This window comes from Felis catus, chromosome B3, assembly GCF_018350175.1.
Source record: "Felis catus isolate Fca126 chromosome B3, F.catus_Fca126_mat1.0, whole genome shotgun sequence".
Lineage (NCBI taxonomy): Eukaryota > Metazoa > Chordata > Mammalia > Carnivora > Felidae > Felis > Felis catus.
This window is the reverse complement of record NC_058373.1, coordinates 61039556-61054252: the sequence shown is the minus strand read 5'-3', so window position 1 is coordinate 61054252 and position 14697 is coordinate 61039556. Positions and strand designations below refer to the sequence as shown.

The window sequence follows — 14697 nt, the reverse complement described above, 5'->3', positions numbered from 1 at the left end:
GTCTCACTGGCTGCCTGTTCTGTCTGCCCCCCCTTGCCAGCTCTTCTGCCTCCACCAGGCATCCCGAAAGTGGGAAGCAGAGCTCACAAACTCACGCCTCTTCTCTTCCATCTCTTCATCCCATCCTTTGGAGATCTCATCCAGCTCTGTGGCTTTAAAAATCATCCATACTCTGCTTTATGTATTAAACGGATTATCTTCCTACCGTATCTCCTGAGTACCTGAGGCTACCCACCTGACATCTCTACTTGGGTAAATAACAGGCATCTCCAATTTATTTACGTATTTATTTTTTTAATGTTTATTCATTTTTTGAGAGACAGAGCACAAGCAGGAGGGGGCAGCGGAGGGGCAGAGAGAGGGAGACACAGAACCCAAAGCAGGCTCCAGGCCCTGAGCTGTCAGCACAGAGCCCGATGCGGACCTCGAACTCATGAATTGCAAGATCGTGACCTGAGCTTAAGCTGGTCGCTTAACCTACTGAGCCACCCAGGTGCCCCAGGCATCTCAAATTAAAACTTCCAAGGGCCTCCTGGGTATCTCAGTCAGTTAAGCATCCAACTCTTGATCTCTGCTTGGGTCATGATCTCGCAGTTCATGAGATCGAGCCCCGCATCAGGCTCTGTACTGACAGTGCTGAAATCTCTCTGCTTGGGATTCTCTCTTCCTCTCTCTCTCTTTCTGCCCTTCCCCTGTTCACTCTCTGTCTCAAAATAAATAAATAAACATAAAAAAAAACAAATGTCCAGGACAGAAACCTCCAGTCCCCTCCACCTCAACCTGTTTCGCACTTTTGTGAGTAAGTGTACCTCCCACTTGCTAAGGCAAAAACCTAGGAGACATCACTGATGTCTTATTTAGCATCCAATCTATCAATAAGTCCTGTAAGTTCTGCCTCCTGAAAAATCCAGAATCTGTCCACTTCTGCTGTCCACCGCCACCAATCAATCCTCCACCATTTTCTCCTGGACTGCAGCTAAAACCTCCTCACTTGTCTCCCTGGGTCCCCTCTTGTCTGCCAGGCAGCCCATTCTCCACAGACCAGCCAAAGTGATCCGTGTAAAACACAAATCAAACAAAGTCAAACTTCAGATTAAAACCTTTCAGTGGCTTCCCACTGCTTCAGAATGACACGAGAGCCACCTCCGTAGCATCTGGGCCAGCCTAAGACTCTGACCTCATCTTCTACCACCAACTTCTCCCTCTCTTTCCCCGATCTCTGCTGCCCCAGACACACTGGTTTTCTCTCTGTTTCCAGAACAGATCAACCTTGTGCCCATCTCAACAGGGCCTTTGCCCTTAGCATTTGCTCTCTCTGGAACATTTTCCCACCATTCTTCTCACTGTTCGGGTCTCGGTTCAAATGTTACCATCCTACTGAGGTCCTCTCCTTGCTGCCAGTCCCTTATTATCACATATTTTGTTCTGCTATCTGTGACATGGAAATAGTCATCTATTTACTTATTGTCTATCTCCCCCATTAGAAGGTAAGTTTCAGGAGAGTTGGATCTTGTCTGACCTGCTCAGTGCTCTGTCTCCCACTCTTAGGACAACACTGGGAACACAGTAGGAGCTCAATAAATATTGGTTCAACCAATGAATAAGTGCTCCAGATGTGGTTCCTGGTCTTCTCGAGACGAGAGAGGCGTAACAAGCCACAGGAAGAGTTACCTAAGAATCCAGTGCAGGAAGTGGTGACTCTGAAAACTGATTCAAAGCTAGTCTGATAAACTGATTTTTGCTGAAGTATTGTTGGATGACAATGTGCTACCTAGTAATGCTGGCCTCTAATGGGGATCTAGAAAGACAAAGGTCTAATCCATATGGTGGTCCTAGAGGGAAACCCTTCAAGGACTAGAACAGGGGACAGATGAGGAGCTATTTGAAAACTGGTGGGTGCTCCCCAAGGACTGAAGGGTTACAGGAATGGTGGGAAGGGTGTGGGGCAGGGAGGTTGAGGGAAGCACTAGGGTGGGAGCCTTGACCACTCTTCACTTGTGACTCTGAGAGGAGTCACTGGCAGGGGTCCTGGTGATTGTATGGGGCAGTCAGCCTGGTCAAGAGGTAGAGCGGTATGCTTGGGAGGATTGGGAGGATTGGTCATCCCCCCAGCAGCCCTCAGTCGCCTTGCGTGGTGGAAGCTGGTTGACAACCACAGCTATGATGTGGGGCCTATCGGGGCCAGGCAAGTGAACCCAGGGTCAAGGCCCAGGATGGACCCACCAAGCTGGGGCCAGAAAGAGGGTGAGGTAGAGACAGAAAGGCCTATAGGAGGCAAAGAGACCAGTGCTCCTTATGAGCGAGGTGCAGGCCCACAGGAGGAAGAGGCTTATGGCTGCAGAAGTCAGCCTGGCACCATTGCCGAGAACGTAGCTGCCAGAAGGATACAAGAACCTTGACTCCTCTCGAGTCACTGAGCCTCTGTAGGAAGCTCACACACTCACCCAGAGTAGAAGCTGGTGGGCAGATCTGGATCCACTGAGAATTACCTACAGACACGGTTCAGTTTTTGTAGCCCACTAAATTACCAACGGGACTTACTTATTCAAGGTTTTCTCTTCCCTGGCTGATAGGTGGGGCTCCTCAGGAAGGCCAAATCTACACATTCTCCCCAACATTTATGACCCTGCTCTGCCACGGTGCTAATCGTGCGGTGTGAGCACCTACTCTGTGTCAGAGACCCTGCTAGGTCCTTGTCCACTCTCCTCGGGATCGTATTAATAGAAATATCTTCCAGCTCAGGTCTCCCTTGGACTGACGAGGTGTGTGACCTCAATCCCGCTGAGCCTCGGTCACATCAACAAACAGAAATGCTAATCCCTCCCCAGCAGAGCGTCAGGCACTTGGAATGCACTCCGTACACAGGTGTAGTTGTTTTAGTTAACAGCTCTTGGGGTCAAGGAGGCAGGTGAGGACAGGTGAGGGGGGGTGGGGGTGAAGGGATTCCTCTGGGAAAGAAGGAAATCAACAAAAATACAGCTTCTTAACTCTATGGTGATGCAGGTGATCTTATTCGGAGCCAGCAAAGTCGGGGTAAAATTTAAGGAGCTAGGAACCTTCTAGCCAGGAACGCAGACATACCTGAGAGCCCCCAAGGGCCGTGGGAAGCAGAGGTGGGAGACTGGGAGTTTCCAGGTCCTGATTGTGCTCAAACTCACTGACATCTCTTTCCGACCTGCTCTCTTCAGCCCCCTGTAGCTCCTGTGGGGCAAACACATCAGTTCCCAGGCCAGGACAGCCTTCCGAGCTCTGGAGAGTCATTAAGGCAGCGTCCCCTTCACTGGGGCTCAGCACAGGCTGTGTGGAGGTGGGGCTAGTCCTTCACGGCGAGGTGTCTGAACATCCTCAGGAAATTTGAAGGGAGTTTTGCAAGAACGTGGAAGCAATGCCATTGGATTCCTCCCGAAGATAGATAAGCCTGATGAATTATTAAGGAGGTGAAAGAAGTCAGGGCTTAGCTAAAAGAATCCCACATTCCTGTGAATATTTCAACCACTCCGGACCTATTTTGGCGAAGAGACTGTTCTTGTGCTGTGTGAAAAGCCTGGAGGGAGCTAGAATTACGCTCACCTAGGGCGGCTCTTGGTTAAGGGAGGCCTGCCTTTCTGAGCTCGGATCCAGGCTCAGAGATAGCTTCTCACAGCTCAGCAGCTATTTTTAACGTTGTGAAACTCAATATGTCAGTGGGGAGGGCAGGAGGAGGCAGGGCTGGAGGCGAAGTGGCTGAGGCTGTCTGGCCCCTGATGGAGGCGAAGTCACTCTCTGGCTCTTGGCTGACACCCCTGCATCTCTTTATTGAGCCCCGAAAATAGATACCAGGGCTGACGGAGGGGGGTACAGCCCAGAAGAGAATTTAATAATTTAATCTGTCCCTCGTTTGAGCTCTTTCTTTGATTTAATACAGATGCTGTGTCTGGCAGCTGAAAGAGAATGCATCATAGCTCCGTGGTAAAAATAAAAACACTAAACTAAAAACAAAACCCAAACCCTTGGTATGTTCTGTTTACAAGTGCTTTAAAACATACATTCAGGGGCTCATTTGGTTAAGTGTCTGCCTTCGGCTCAGGTCATGATCTCGCAGTTCGTGGGTTCGAGCCCTGAACTGGGCTCTCTGCTGTCCTTGCAGAACCCGCTTCAGATCCTCTGTCCCCCTTTCTCTCTGCCCCTCCCCTGCTCGTTTTCTCTCTCTCTCAAGTAAATAAAAAAAAGTAAAATAAAATGTACATTCAAGGGGTGCCTGGGTGGCTCAGTTGGTTGAACGTTGGACTCTTGATTTCAGCTCAGGTCATGACCAGGGTAGTGGCCGTTCAGGCTTTGCGCTGCTTAGGGTTCTCTCTCTTTCTCTGCCCCTCCCCCACTCACACACTCTCTTTTTCTCTAAAAAAATTGAATGTACATTCAAAATGTGTGTCTTTTCATGTCTCTCTGTGTTGGCTCTCAGCGATCCAGCATCCTCTCTAGTTGGGACACCCCAGGAGCTCCCCCGTTTCAAGTCTCTCTTTTCCGAGGCCATGGTTTTCCAGTGGAGACTGTCTCTGGCCTAAGCAGCACTATCAGAAAAACCCAGCAGCAGGGGTGCCTGGGTGGCTCAGTCGGTTGAGTGTCTGACTTCGTTCGGCTCAGGTCATGAGTTTGAGCCCTGCGTCAGGCTCTGTGCTGACAGCTCAGAGTTTGGAGCCTGCTTCGGGCTGTGTCTCCCTCTCTCTCTGCCCCTCCCCCGCTCACACTGTCTCTCTTTCTCTCAAAAATAAACATTAAAGAAAAGAAAAAAAAAAAGGAAAGAAACCCAGCAGCAGCCAGACCACAGTCCAACTGACTAGAGTCGTGGGTAAAGTGTCACTTTTCTGTCTGTGCTGAAGAGTAGCACAGTTTGCACCCACCTCTCCCCACCCCAAATCTGCCACATGGCATGAGGATTATTTCAAGCTGAAAGGCAAGTGAGGAGAAGCAGATACAGGAAAAGCTCTCTGCCCTCCCCTTATTTGCCTAAAAGCAGGACATACATTTACAAAGGTGTCCTTCCTCCCCTGTCCGCCAGGGAGGATGGAAGTTAATCAGGGAAGGCAACACCAGATCCTCAGCAGCACATTGTACACCTTTTAATAATAACCTTGAGGGGTGCCTGGGTGGCTCAGTTGGTTAAGCGGCCGACTTCGGCTCAGGTCATGATCTCGCGGGTCTGTGGGTTCGAGCCCCGCGTTGGGCTCTGTGCTGACAGCTCAGAGCCTGGAGCCTGTTTCAGATTCTGTGTCTCCCTCTTCCTCTGACCCTCCCCTGTTCATGCTCTCTCTCTCCCTGTCTCAAAAATAAATGTTAAAAAAAAATAACCTTGAACAACCTAAGTATATATAATTTTTATTTGTCAATCGTATCTCAATAAAACTGGCAAAAAAAAAAAAAAAAAGAAAAAGAAATGAGTCAGAAGGTGACTAGGCAGTGTCCCTAGTGTCACAGTAGTTGAAACTGCCAGCCACTATGGTGGCTTATACTTGAGTCCTGGAGCCCCTCCCTGCAGACCCTCTGGGGCATTAGTGCTGGTGGGGCTCCCCCTCCCCACCCTGGTGAGCAGACCAGAGGAGCCCTCACACCTTTCCCAGATCTGTGTCAGGGAGTATCTGAATGTGTTTTTCTTTTAGAAGCGTTTGAAACAGGCACCTACCTGGGTGCCTCAGTCGGGTAAGCGTCCGACATCAGCTCAGGTCACGATCTCACCGTTTGTGGGTTCGAGCCCCCCATCAGGCTCTTTGCTGACCGCGCCAAGCCTGCTTGGGATTCTCTCTCTATCCCTCCTCAACTTGCACTTTCTCTCTCTATACAAAAATAAGTAAATAAATAAAAAGAAATCCTTATAAAGAATGTCTCCAGGCTTCCCTTGCTTAGTCCCCTGCAAAATCCACCTCCTACATGTTACAAATAAAAGGCAAGCAAACGAACTTCAACCTCTGCCAAAACACATGTTCTTGCCCTGGCAGCTTGTGTCCAGAAACCCCTGAGGGCCCCTGGGCCCCCTCCCCACCAGTCCTGCAGAAGGTCCCATTCCCCTGAGCTGCGGCGTGGCCCAGGGTTCCTGGTGATGCCGGCCCGGAATGGCTCAGATCAGCATTGTTCCTAACAGAAAATGTGTTCTCAACTTAAATATATACACAATTAAATATTTATAACGGCTCCCCGTCCGCACCCATTACAGCTGGTCTTGCTGTGCTCATTTCTGCCTGTGTGGCCTTCTCCCTCATGTAAGGAAGGGGGTGTGTTTGGGCGAAGTGTGCCGCCCAGGACAGGGACTTGATAAGTGCTGATGAGAAAGGACACAATGGGAAGGTGGAAGATGATTCGAAGACGTAACAGCATTTAAGGGCGAGCGGTGACGGAATAAACTGAGGCAGTTACTAGGGACAACACATGTGGCCCCGCTGTGTGGCCTTAACATGCATCTGCTTTACAATGTGGAGGAAGTTTTGACTTCGTTCTGTTAAATATAAGCATCTTAATGAGAAGTATACTAGTGTTGATGAATTTTTTTCTAGAAAATGCTTTATGAGGGGCACCTGGGTCGCTCAGTCTGCTGCGCCTCTGACTCTTGATTTCAGCTCAGGTCATCATCCCACAGTACGTGGGATCTAGCCCCAGTGTGGGGCTATGTGCACACAGCACAGAGCCTGCTTGGGATTTTTTCTCTTCCCCTCTCTCTGCCCCTCCCTAGCTCATGCTTGCTCATGCACTACACCCCCCCCCCCAAAATATATAAATAAACACTTTTAAAAAAAGAAAAGAGGGGCGCCTGGGTGGCGCAGTCGGTTAAGCGTCCGACTTCAGCCAGGTCACGATCTCGCGGTCCGGGAGTTCGAGCCCCGCGTCAGGCTCTGGGCTGATGGCTCAGAGCCTGGAGCCTGTTTCCGATTCTGTGTCTCCCTCTCTCTCTGCCCCTCCCCCGTTCATGCTCTGTCTCTCTCTGTCCCAAAAATAAATAAACGTTGAAAAAAAAAAAAAAGAAAAGAAAATGTTTTATGAAAAAAAGCCTAAAATTGATAATAGGAGTGGGAAATGGAAATCAGAGAAGGGGAGGGGAGGCTTATATCCCTGTCCTGTTCCAGTTGCTTATAATGGGAATGTATTTTTAAATTTACATAACAATACATAAATTTATGTAAATTTGACATTTTAAATAAGAAAGGGAAAAAAGTACTTTTCTGAGCAAATTCAATCAAACCAATTTAATTTCTTGATCGATTTTTCAATAGAATAATATTGAGCTGGTTTTCTATTTACTTTCGTTAGAATCAAGTCTTTTCAGTGGGCCATGAAAATTTGCCTATTAGAGTGGCGGGCAGGACGAGGTTTTCCTCTACTTGTCTTAAGTTCTTGGCTGGAGCTCCAGAACAAATTCAAGGCTACTAGAGGGGAGGTGGGTGGTGTGGGTGATGGCCATTAAGGAGGGCATTTTTCGGGATGAGTACTGGGTGTCATATGTAAGAGACGAGTGAATCACTGGGTTCTACTCCTGAAGCCAAGACTACACTCACTTGAATAAAAAAAAAAAAAAAAAAGAAAAAGAAAAAGACAAATTAACAAGAGAAAAACACAAATTGAAATAGGTTAAAACACAAACAATAAAAAAACACGTACAAGGGAACCCTCACAAGAAAAACGAAGATCTAAAGAAATAGAGCCAAACACAGACTAAGTTGGACAAAGGGTAGTAAGTTGTGAAAATGTGGCAAGATAAAGGGGCGTGAGCTAGGGCAGTTAATCGTGGAAAAGTAACTAGAAAGATAAGGTTTTAAAGCATATTTTGTACAAAGGTTTACAGAGTGATGAGTATGCTCTGTGTACTTCCCAGTTTACGACTTCATGCCTTTTCATTTTTAGTTTTATTTATTTATTTATTTAGTCATCGGGCAACGAAGTCCCCTAGTGGTGGCTGCCTGAACTGTAACCATGCCTCTTAGAAGTTAATTGCTTTTCAAACCAAGCATTGTATCAAGTGTCACAACCCAGGATGTAATTTTGACTTGAACCAGAGACATTTATATAAATAAAACTGCTCCGTCTTAATCTCACAATCAGAACACAGATCCATGTCGAAAATGATGATAAAACATTAAAAATAACAACTCTCATTTATTGAGTACCTGTGTGTCAGATATTAGAGCAACTTCATCACATACAGTGTTCTGCGTAATCCTTACAGCAAGGCTATGACGTGGTTATTGTTTCCTTTTAGAGTTGAGAAAACAGACTAACAGAAATTCAATAATCCTCTCAAGACTCCAGAGCTTTCCCACAATCCTAGTCTCTAACGCCTTCTACAATGGGAGGCGCCTCACTGTTCATGGCTCACTCAAGGGTCATTCCCTCTAGACCGGACCCTTCCCTAAGGAGGGCTGGAGCTGGAGAAGAGCCTGTGCTTCCTTCTGTGGCTCTCAGGTGGGAGGCAAATGCTTCTAGCTCTTCTTCCCACATCTCTCTCTGCTGATGAGGGAGAGACACACACTCCCGCTTTCTCTTGTCCATTTACACAAGGGGGACTCATTTTTCTATCAGTAGAGCCTGACATTAATTGAGCCTGACATTAATTGAGTAGACATTAATTGGGTCGTGTTGTACTAGTGGATGGGTTAATACACCTAAAGGTCAAGAGTCATGTGGTGTTTTCTCCAGCTCCCTGCATCAGCACAATGTCAGCTCAGCCTGTCCTCTGTCCTGCTTACTGCTCATGACCAGGTGTTAGGATAACAAACTTTTCCTGGTATGCTTGGATTTTCCACATTTTTGCACTGAAGTTCCCAGGTCCCAGGAACTCCCTCAGTCTCAAGCAGGGTGACTTTCCCTTCTAGTCCTGGGCAGTTTGGACCCAAATTGCAACACAGATTCAGCTGTTCTAGAGCCTGTGGGGAGATGAGACATTCTTTAGGCCTCCTGGTTTGTGACATGTCTGCCAATCCAGTAGCTACTAGAGCTCAGCACTGGGAATGAGAATTATGGGGGGCTTGTTCAGCCTCCAAAGATGGGCTTTGGCAGTACACGGGGTGGCCCAGCATGTGGTTTCTGCAGGAGTCCTGGGTTCTGATCCTGGCTCTACCTCTCTTGCTGGCTCTGTAGACTTGGTCAAGTTATTTCATGGACTCTCTACCCCCCAACGTACACAGTACCTACCTCTCACCCCACAACTTACTTCTCAGAACAGTACCTACCTCATGGGGATAGTGTGAGAATTAAATAAGAAAATGCAAACATTTAGAAATGTTCAGCTCATGAGCTTCCAGATCAGGTGTGGAAACACCTTCCTGTTGGCTGCTGTGATGGCATCCCGGATATTGATCCTGGCTCTTCTATTTATTTTTATTATGAAATGTTTCATAATACAAAAGAATATATATCATGCGCCCTCACATATTTGATGTCAAAAGTCATAAAACACATATGCCCAAGTACTTACCACCCCTACCACTCCAGCTGGTGACACAGTATATTGCCAACGCTTTTAAAGCTCCTGTGTGTCTCTGTGTAATCATAACTTCCCTGTAAGCATAACAACTAATCCGAATTTGTGTTTGTCATTTTCCCAACTCTTGTTGTATGTTTACTACGGATGTATATATCCCCTAAGTAATATACTGCCAAGTTTTCGATATTTGGGTACTAATCCAAATGCGATCGTACTTTCTTTTTTCATTCTACGTCGCGTTTTTGAGATTCATCCACGTCAATGTGCAAAGCCATAGTTCATTACTTTTCCTTGCTGTATAGTATTCTACTGTTGGACTTATTTATCCATTCCCCTATTGATGGCCATTTGGATTTAGCTTTTTGGTGACATAAATAGTGCTGCCACAGTCTCATATATGTGTCCTGGGCATGTGTGCACAGGTTACTCTAGGGAATATACCTGATCCTAAAAGTCTTCATTGATTGCCTAGAAGCAAAGGCCTACTTTTTCTCCCACCTCAGCGTTCTGAATCCAACATTCTCCTCTCCATTAAACTCTCTCTTCTTGTATATTAGTTAGGATTCATGACTGTGGGCAACAAAACTCCCCACTCAGGTGAGATTAGGCCAAAAAATGGTGTCTGGGTTGGGGGAGGAATTCATTGGAATGAATGACTGAACAGTCAGGAAGGGGACTGATTTAAACTTGGACTTGACACGGGTGACACAGCACAGTGTCTCTACCTCTGAGCCTGATTCCTGTCTTCCCTCCATCCTCAGACAGGCTCTTCCCTCCTCAGGGCCAGATGGTGGCATTCACTTCAGCCTCACATCTGCCCAGGTTCAACTCCAGTGGGAGAAAGTGCCCACCTCTGTAGCCCTAAAAAAGTTTCTTGGTGTCTCTCTGGCTGGCCACATACTTGCCTCTAAGCCAGTCTCTGTGGCCAGGGGAATGCAGCACGCTGTTCTGAGGGCCAGACCAGGCCACAGGACCACCGTGGCATGAGAGATGTGGGAGAGAGTCCTAAGCTCGTGGGCTGAGTGGGGGTGAGGGGTGAGCCTCACAAGGAAATGGGTACCGTTCCTAAAAGAAGGGTAATGACCACAAGATAAACAGTAAGTGTCCTGAGCTTGTCACATGACCTTGGACGAGTCACCATCACATCCTCAGGTGTTAGTTCTCTATCTTTGGTAAGAGTGATGAGCTAAAAGGTCTGAGATCTGGTCAGGCCTGTGAACTCTGACTATGTGGGTTCTGGAAGCCTGGTCACTCTCCTCCTTGCTACCTTGTGCCTTTTGAAACCACAGCTGGGCCCGACTTCCTTAGAACTTTGTAGGTCAGCATTTGTTGCTCCCGTCCTCCAGAGCATTTCCCGAGTTTAATGCTCAAAAATGCCAGGCTGTGGTTCTGAGCACATTCCTGTAAGGTAACTCACCACGGGACAGTTTCTCAAACCAAGCCCACCACAAAGCCCAGAAGTCTAAAGCTCCTCATCTTTCTCACCACCCACGGTTCTTTCAGGCTGCAAACTCTTTCAGCATCTTCTTTGGATCTTCACCCCCAGCCCTTATATCCCTGAATCTGATCTGTCACAGAGTTTTCTTGGTCATTTTCATTCCCTAGAATGTCCCTCGGGCCCCCTCTGTGGTTCTCCTTGCTTGCTCATATTGATGAAGCCAGCTGCCGTGTTGTGACCTGCCCTGTGGACAGGCCTAGTGACAGAGAACCAGGGGACAGCCTCAGGCCAACAGCCCATGGGGACCTGAGTCTTGCCGGCTTAACCTGTGTCAGCTTGGAGGCAGACCCTTCCCCAGCTGAGCCTTGAGCTGATTGCCGGTGATGGCTTGGCCCACAGCTTGAGTGCAGGGAACCAGTTACGTCATGCCTAGACTCCCAGCCCACAGAAACAGAAATGAGCCCCAGGAAACAGTTATCAAGAAATGGAGTTGGCAGGCATCCTGGTCTTCCTGAACTGTATGGAGATTAGTCTAAGATCTCACCATTCAGGATGACAGGGCAGTTTTTTTCTTTCTAATAGATACTGTATTAGTCAGGGCTATTCAGAGAAACAGAACCGACAGGAGATACATATATAAACATATATATGAGAAAGAGAAGGAGGAAGGGGAAGGGAGAGGGGAAGAGAGAGATTGATTTACTGTAAGGAATTGGCTCACACCATCATGGAGGCTTGGTGAGTCCAAAATCTGCAGGGAAGGTTGGCAGACTGGCAACTCAGGGAAGAGTTGCAAGGGGTCCAAATGCAGTCTGCCAGCAGCATTCCCTCTCGCTATGGTAGGTCAGTCTCTGTCCTATTAAGGCCTTTAGTTGATTAGATGAGGCTCATCCATGTCGTGGAGAGTAATCTGCTTCACTCAAGTCCACTGATTTAAATGTTAATCTCATCCCCAAAACACTTTCACAGAAACATCTGGAATACAGTTTGACCAACTATCGGGGCATTGTGGCCCAGCCAAGTTGACATAGAATTAATCATCACAGATACTCTATATCTGGTTAAGTAAATGCCCTTCCATTCCTAACATATTAAGAGCTTTTCATAAATCTTGCATTTGTGTTGAATTTTATCAAGCAATTACTTTTATACTATTATTCTTATTTGGTCTATACCTTGTTAAATCAAATTTAACAGGAAAATAAAATATCCTTCAGTTCACTCTTTGCATCCCCACTGCCACAAGCCGTGTTGGTCAGAGAGCAGATTGCCGGCACAGACCCAGGAGCAGTGACGAGGCAGCTTGGAGGACCTTCCTGTCCCTGAGACAAGCCCTGGGTCTGGGCCTTGCCCAGGAGGGGCCCACAGGCTGCAGGAAGAGCCTTGCACAATCCACATGGAGACTGTGGGTGGGCCTGACAGCTGCCTGAGTTGTAGGCCTCACTTGGATCAGGATGGGGCTGATGAGACCTCAGGTAATCAGGGAGCCTGGGGTAACAGCAGCTAGTTGGGAGGTGGTGGCAGTGGGAGACAAACCTGCTCACACGCACACATGCACACTCATGCATCAGGGGTGGCCTTGAGCCTCAGTCCAGCCGGCTCTGGGACGCACAGAACTCTGGCTCTCTCTGGCTTTAGCGAAAGCTCCCCAAATGGAATAAGCCTTTCTTTTCTTTTCTTTTCTTTTCTTTTCTTTCCTTTCCTTTCCTTTCCTTTCCTTTCCTTTCCTTTCCTTTCCTTTTCTTTTCTTTTCTTTCCTTTCCTTTCCTTTCCTTTCCTTTCCTTTCCTTTCCTTTTCTTTTCTTTTCTTTTCTTTTCTTTCTTTTCTTTTCTTTCTTTCTTTCTTTCTTTTCTTTCTTCTTTCTTTCTTTCTTTCTTCTTCTTCTTTTTTTTTTTTTCCTACTTGTGCCCCTGTCAGTCCCCAGAACATAGGTGCCCTGAGTCAGCCAAACCTCAAGGTTGAGAGAAGAGTCCTCCAGACTACCGAGTCTGCCCGGGACTTCTGACCCCACTTGCAAGGGAGTTACCAAACTGCAGCTTGAGGGAACATCCCCTTTACAAGAGAGCCCTCGTGACACCAGCTGAAAGTTCAGGGGTCCCGGGATGACCCTCACTTCAGATCAGCTGGCTACCAATTCCAGGGTCCCCAGCACCTCAGCTTTGATAATTGGCCAGAATGACTCACAGAACTCAGGAAAGATCTCTACTTACAATTACCATTTATTTGACAGTGAGAGGGTACAGACTGAAGCCAGCCAGAGGGAGAGATGCACACGGCAGAGTCTAGGAGGGGGTCTAAACACGGAGCTCCCAGTCATGCCCTCCCCCCCCACAGTCATGGACCCGACGGTGTTGCCCTCATCCACCACAGTGTGTGACAATACCCACAGAATATTACCAACTAGGGAGATTCACCTGAGCCTTTGTACAGAGTTTTTCCTGGGGCTTGATCACATACTGCCCACGTGGCTGACTTTGGTTTCCACTGGTCTGTCAGGCTCATGGCTTTAGTCCCAATTCTAGTCCCAGTTCTTAGGCAGCAACTAATACCGACTGTTCCAGAGTCCCCATCACAAATCACACTATGAGGCTGTGCAGCGGCCAGATTCCCAGGCAAACAAAGACACTCCCATCAGGCAGGCCATTCAAGGGATGAAGAGATCACCGCTCAGTAGCCCAGAGCAAAGGCCTGACCTCTGTTCAGGTATGGTTAATTCTTCATTGTACAGTAGCACATGCCATAAAGTGAGTACCCAAACATGCAGTGTGGTGTGACAGCCTGGCTTGATTTTAAAGCCTCCAGGGACGCCTGGGTGGCTCAGTTGGTTAAGTGTCCACCTTCAGCTCAGGTCATGATCTCACGGATCATGGGTTTGAGCCGTGCGTCAGGTTCTGTGCTGACACCTCAGAGCCTGGAGCCTGCTCAGGATTCTGTGTCTCCCTCTCTCTCCTGAAGTATTTCTTCCTCCCCCACTCATTCTCTCTCTTTCTCTCTCTCAGAAATAAGTAAGCATTAAGAAAGAAAGAAAGAAAGAAAGAAAGAAAGAAAGAAAGAAAAGAAAAGAAAAGAAAAGAAAAGAAAAGAAAAGAAAAGAAAAGAAAAGAAAAGAAAAGAAAAGAAAAGAAAAGAAAAGGAAATCTCCAGTTCCAGTGCTGGCTTTGCACTTTTGAGTTTAAGTTACTTAACCCTTATTCATGCCCAACAAAGTTGGAAGGCTCACAATTGCTGATTTCAAAATGGACTACATACTACAGCCATCAAAACAGTGTGGTATAACATCAGGATAGACAAACAGATCAATGAAAGAAGCACAGATAGACACCCTTGTATTCACAGGTAGCTGATTTTTCAGTGAGGGTGTCAAGACAATTCAGTGGGGGAAAGAACTGCCTTTTCAACAAATGGTGCTGGAATAACTGGATATCCACATGCAAACAAGTGAAGTTGAACCCCTATTTCACACCATATACAAGAGTTAACTCAAAATGGACCAAAGACCTAAATGTAAGGGCTAACACTATAAAACTATTAGAAGAAAACATAGGTGTAAATCTTCATGACCTTGGATTAGACAATGGTTTTTTTAAATATGCCACCAAAAGCACAAATAGCAAAAGAAAATATAAATGGCACCATCACAATAAAAAACACTTCCATGCTTCAAAGGATATCATCAAGAAAGTGAAGAGGCAACCCATAGATTAGGAGAAGACCTGCAAATCATATATCAGGGATCAGGGATTTGTATGTAGAAAATATAAAGAACTCTGACAATAATAAAAAGATACATAATCCAGTCAAAACGGGCAAAAA

At 47.0% G+C, this 14697-nt stretch overlaps 1 protein-coding gene across 2 annotated transcripts in view; it reads right to left on the bottom strand.

Annotated features, from left to right (window-relative positions):
* The window catches only part of PLA2G4E (phospholipase A2 group IVE), a 60637-nt gene extending 57013 nt beyond the window's left edge, over nt 1-3624 (bottom strand). The window contains exon 1 of one of the 2 annotated variants that reach the window (XM_019832635.3): nt 3082-3624. In XM_019832635.3, the coding sequence (XP_019688194.2) occupies nt 3082-3261 (180 nt within the window). In that variant the 5' untranslated portion in view covers nt 3262-3624. The remainder of the gene's footprint in view (nt 1-3081) is intronic. The other variant, XM_003987251.5, reaches the window with a different exon arrangement.
* Between the last annotated feature and the right edge of the window lie 11073 nt (nt 3625-14697).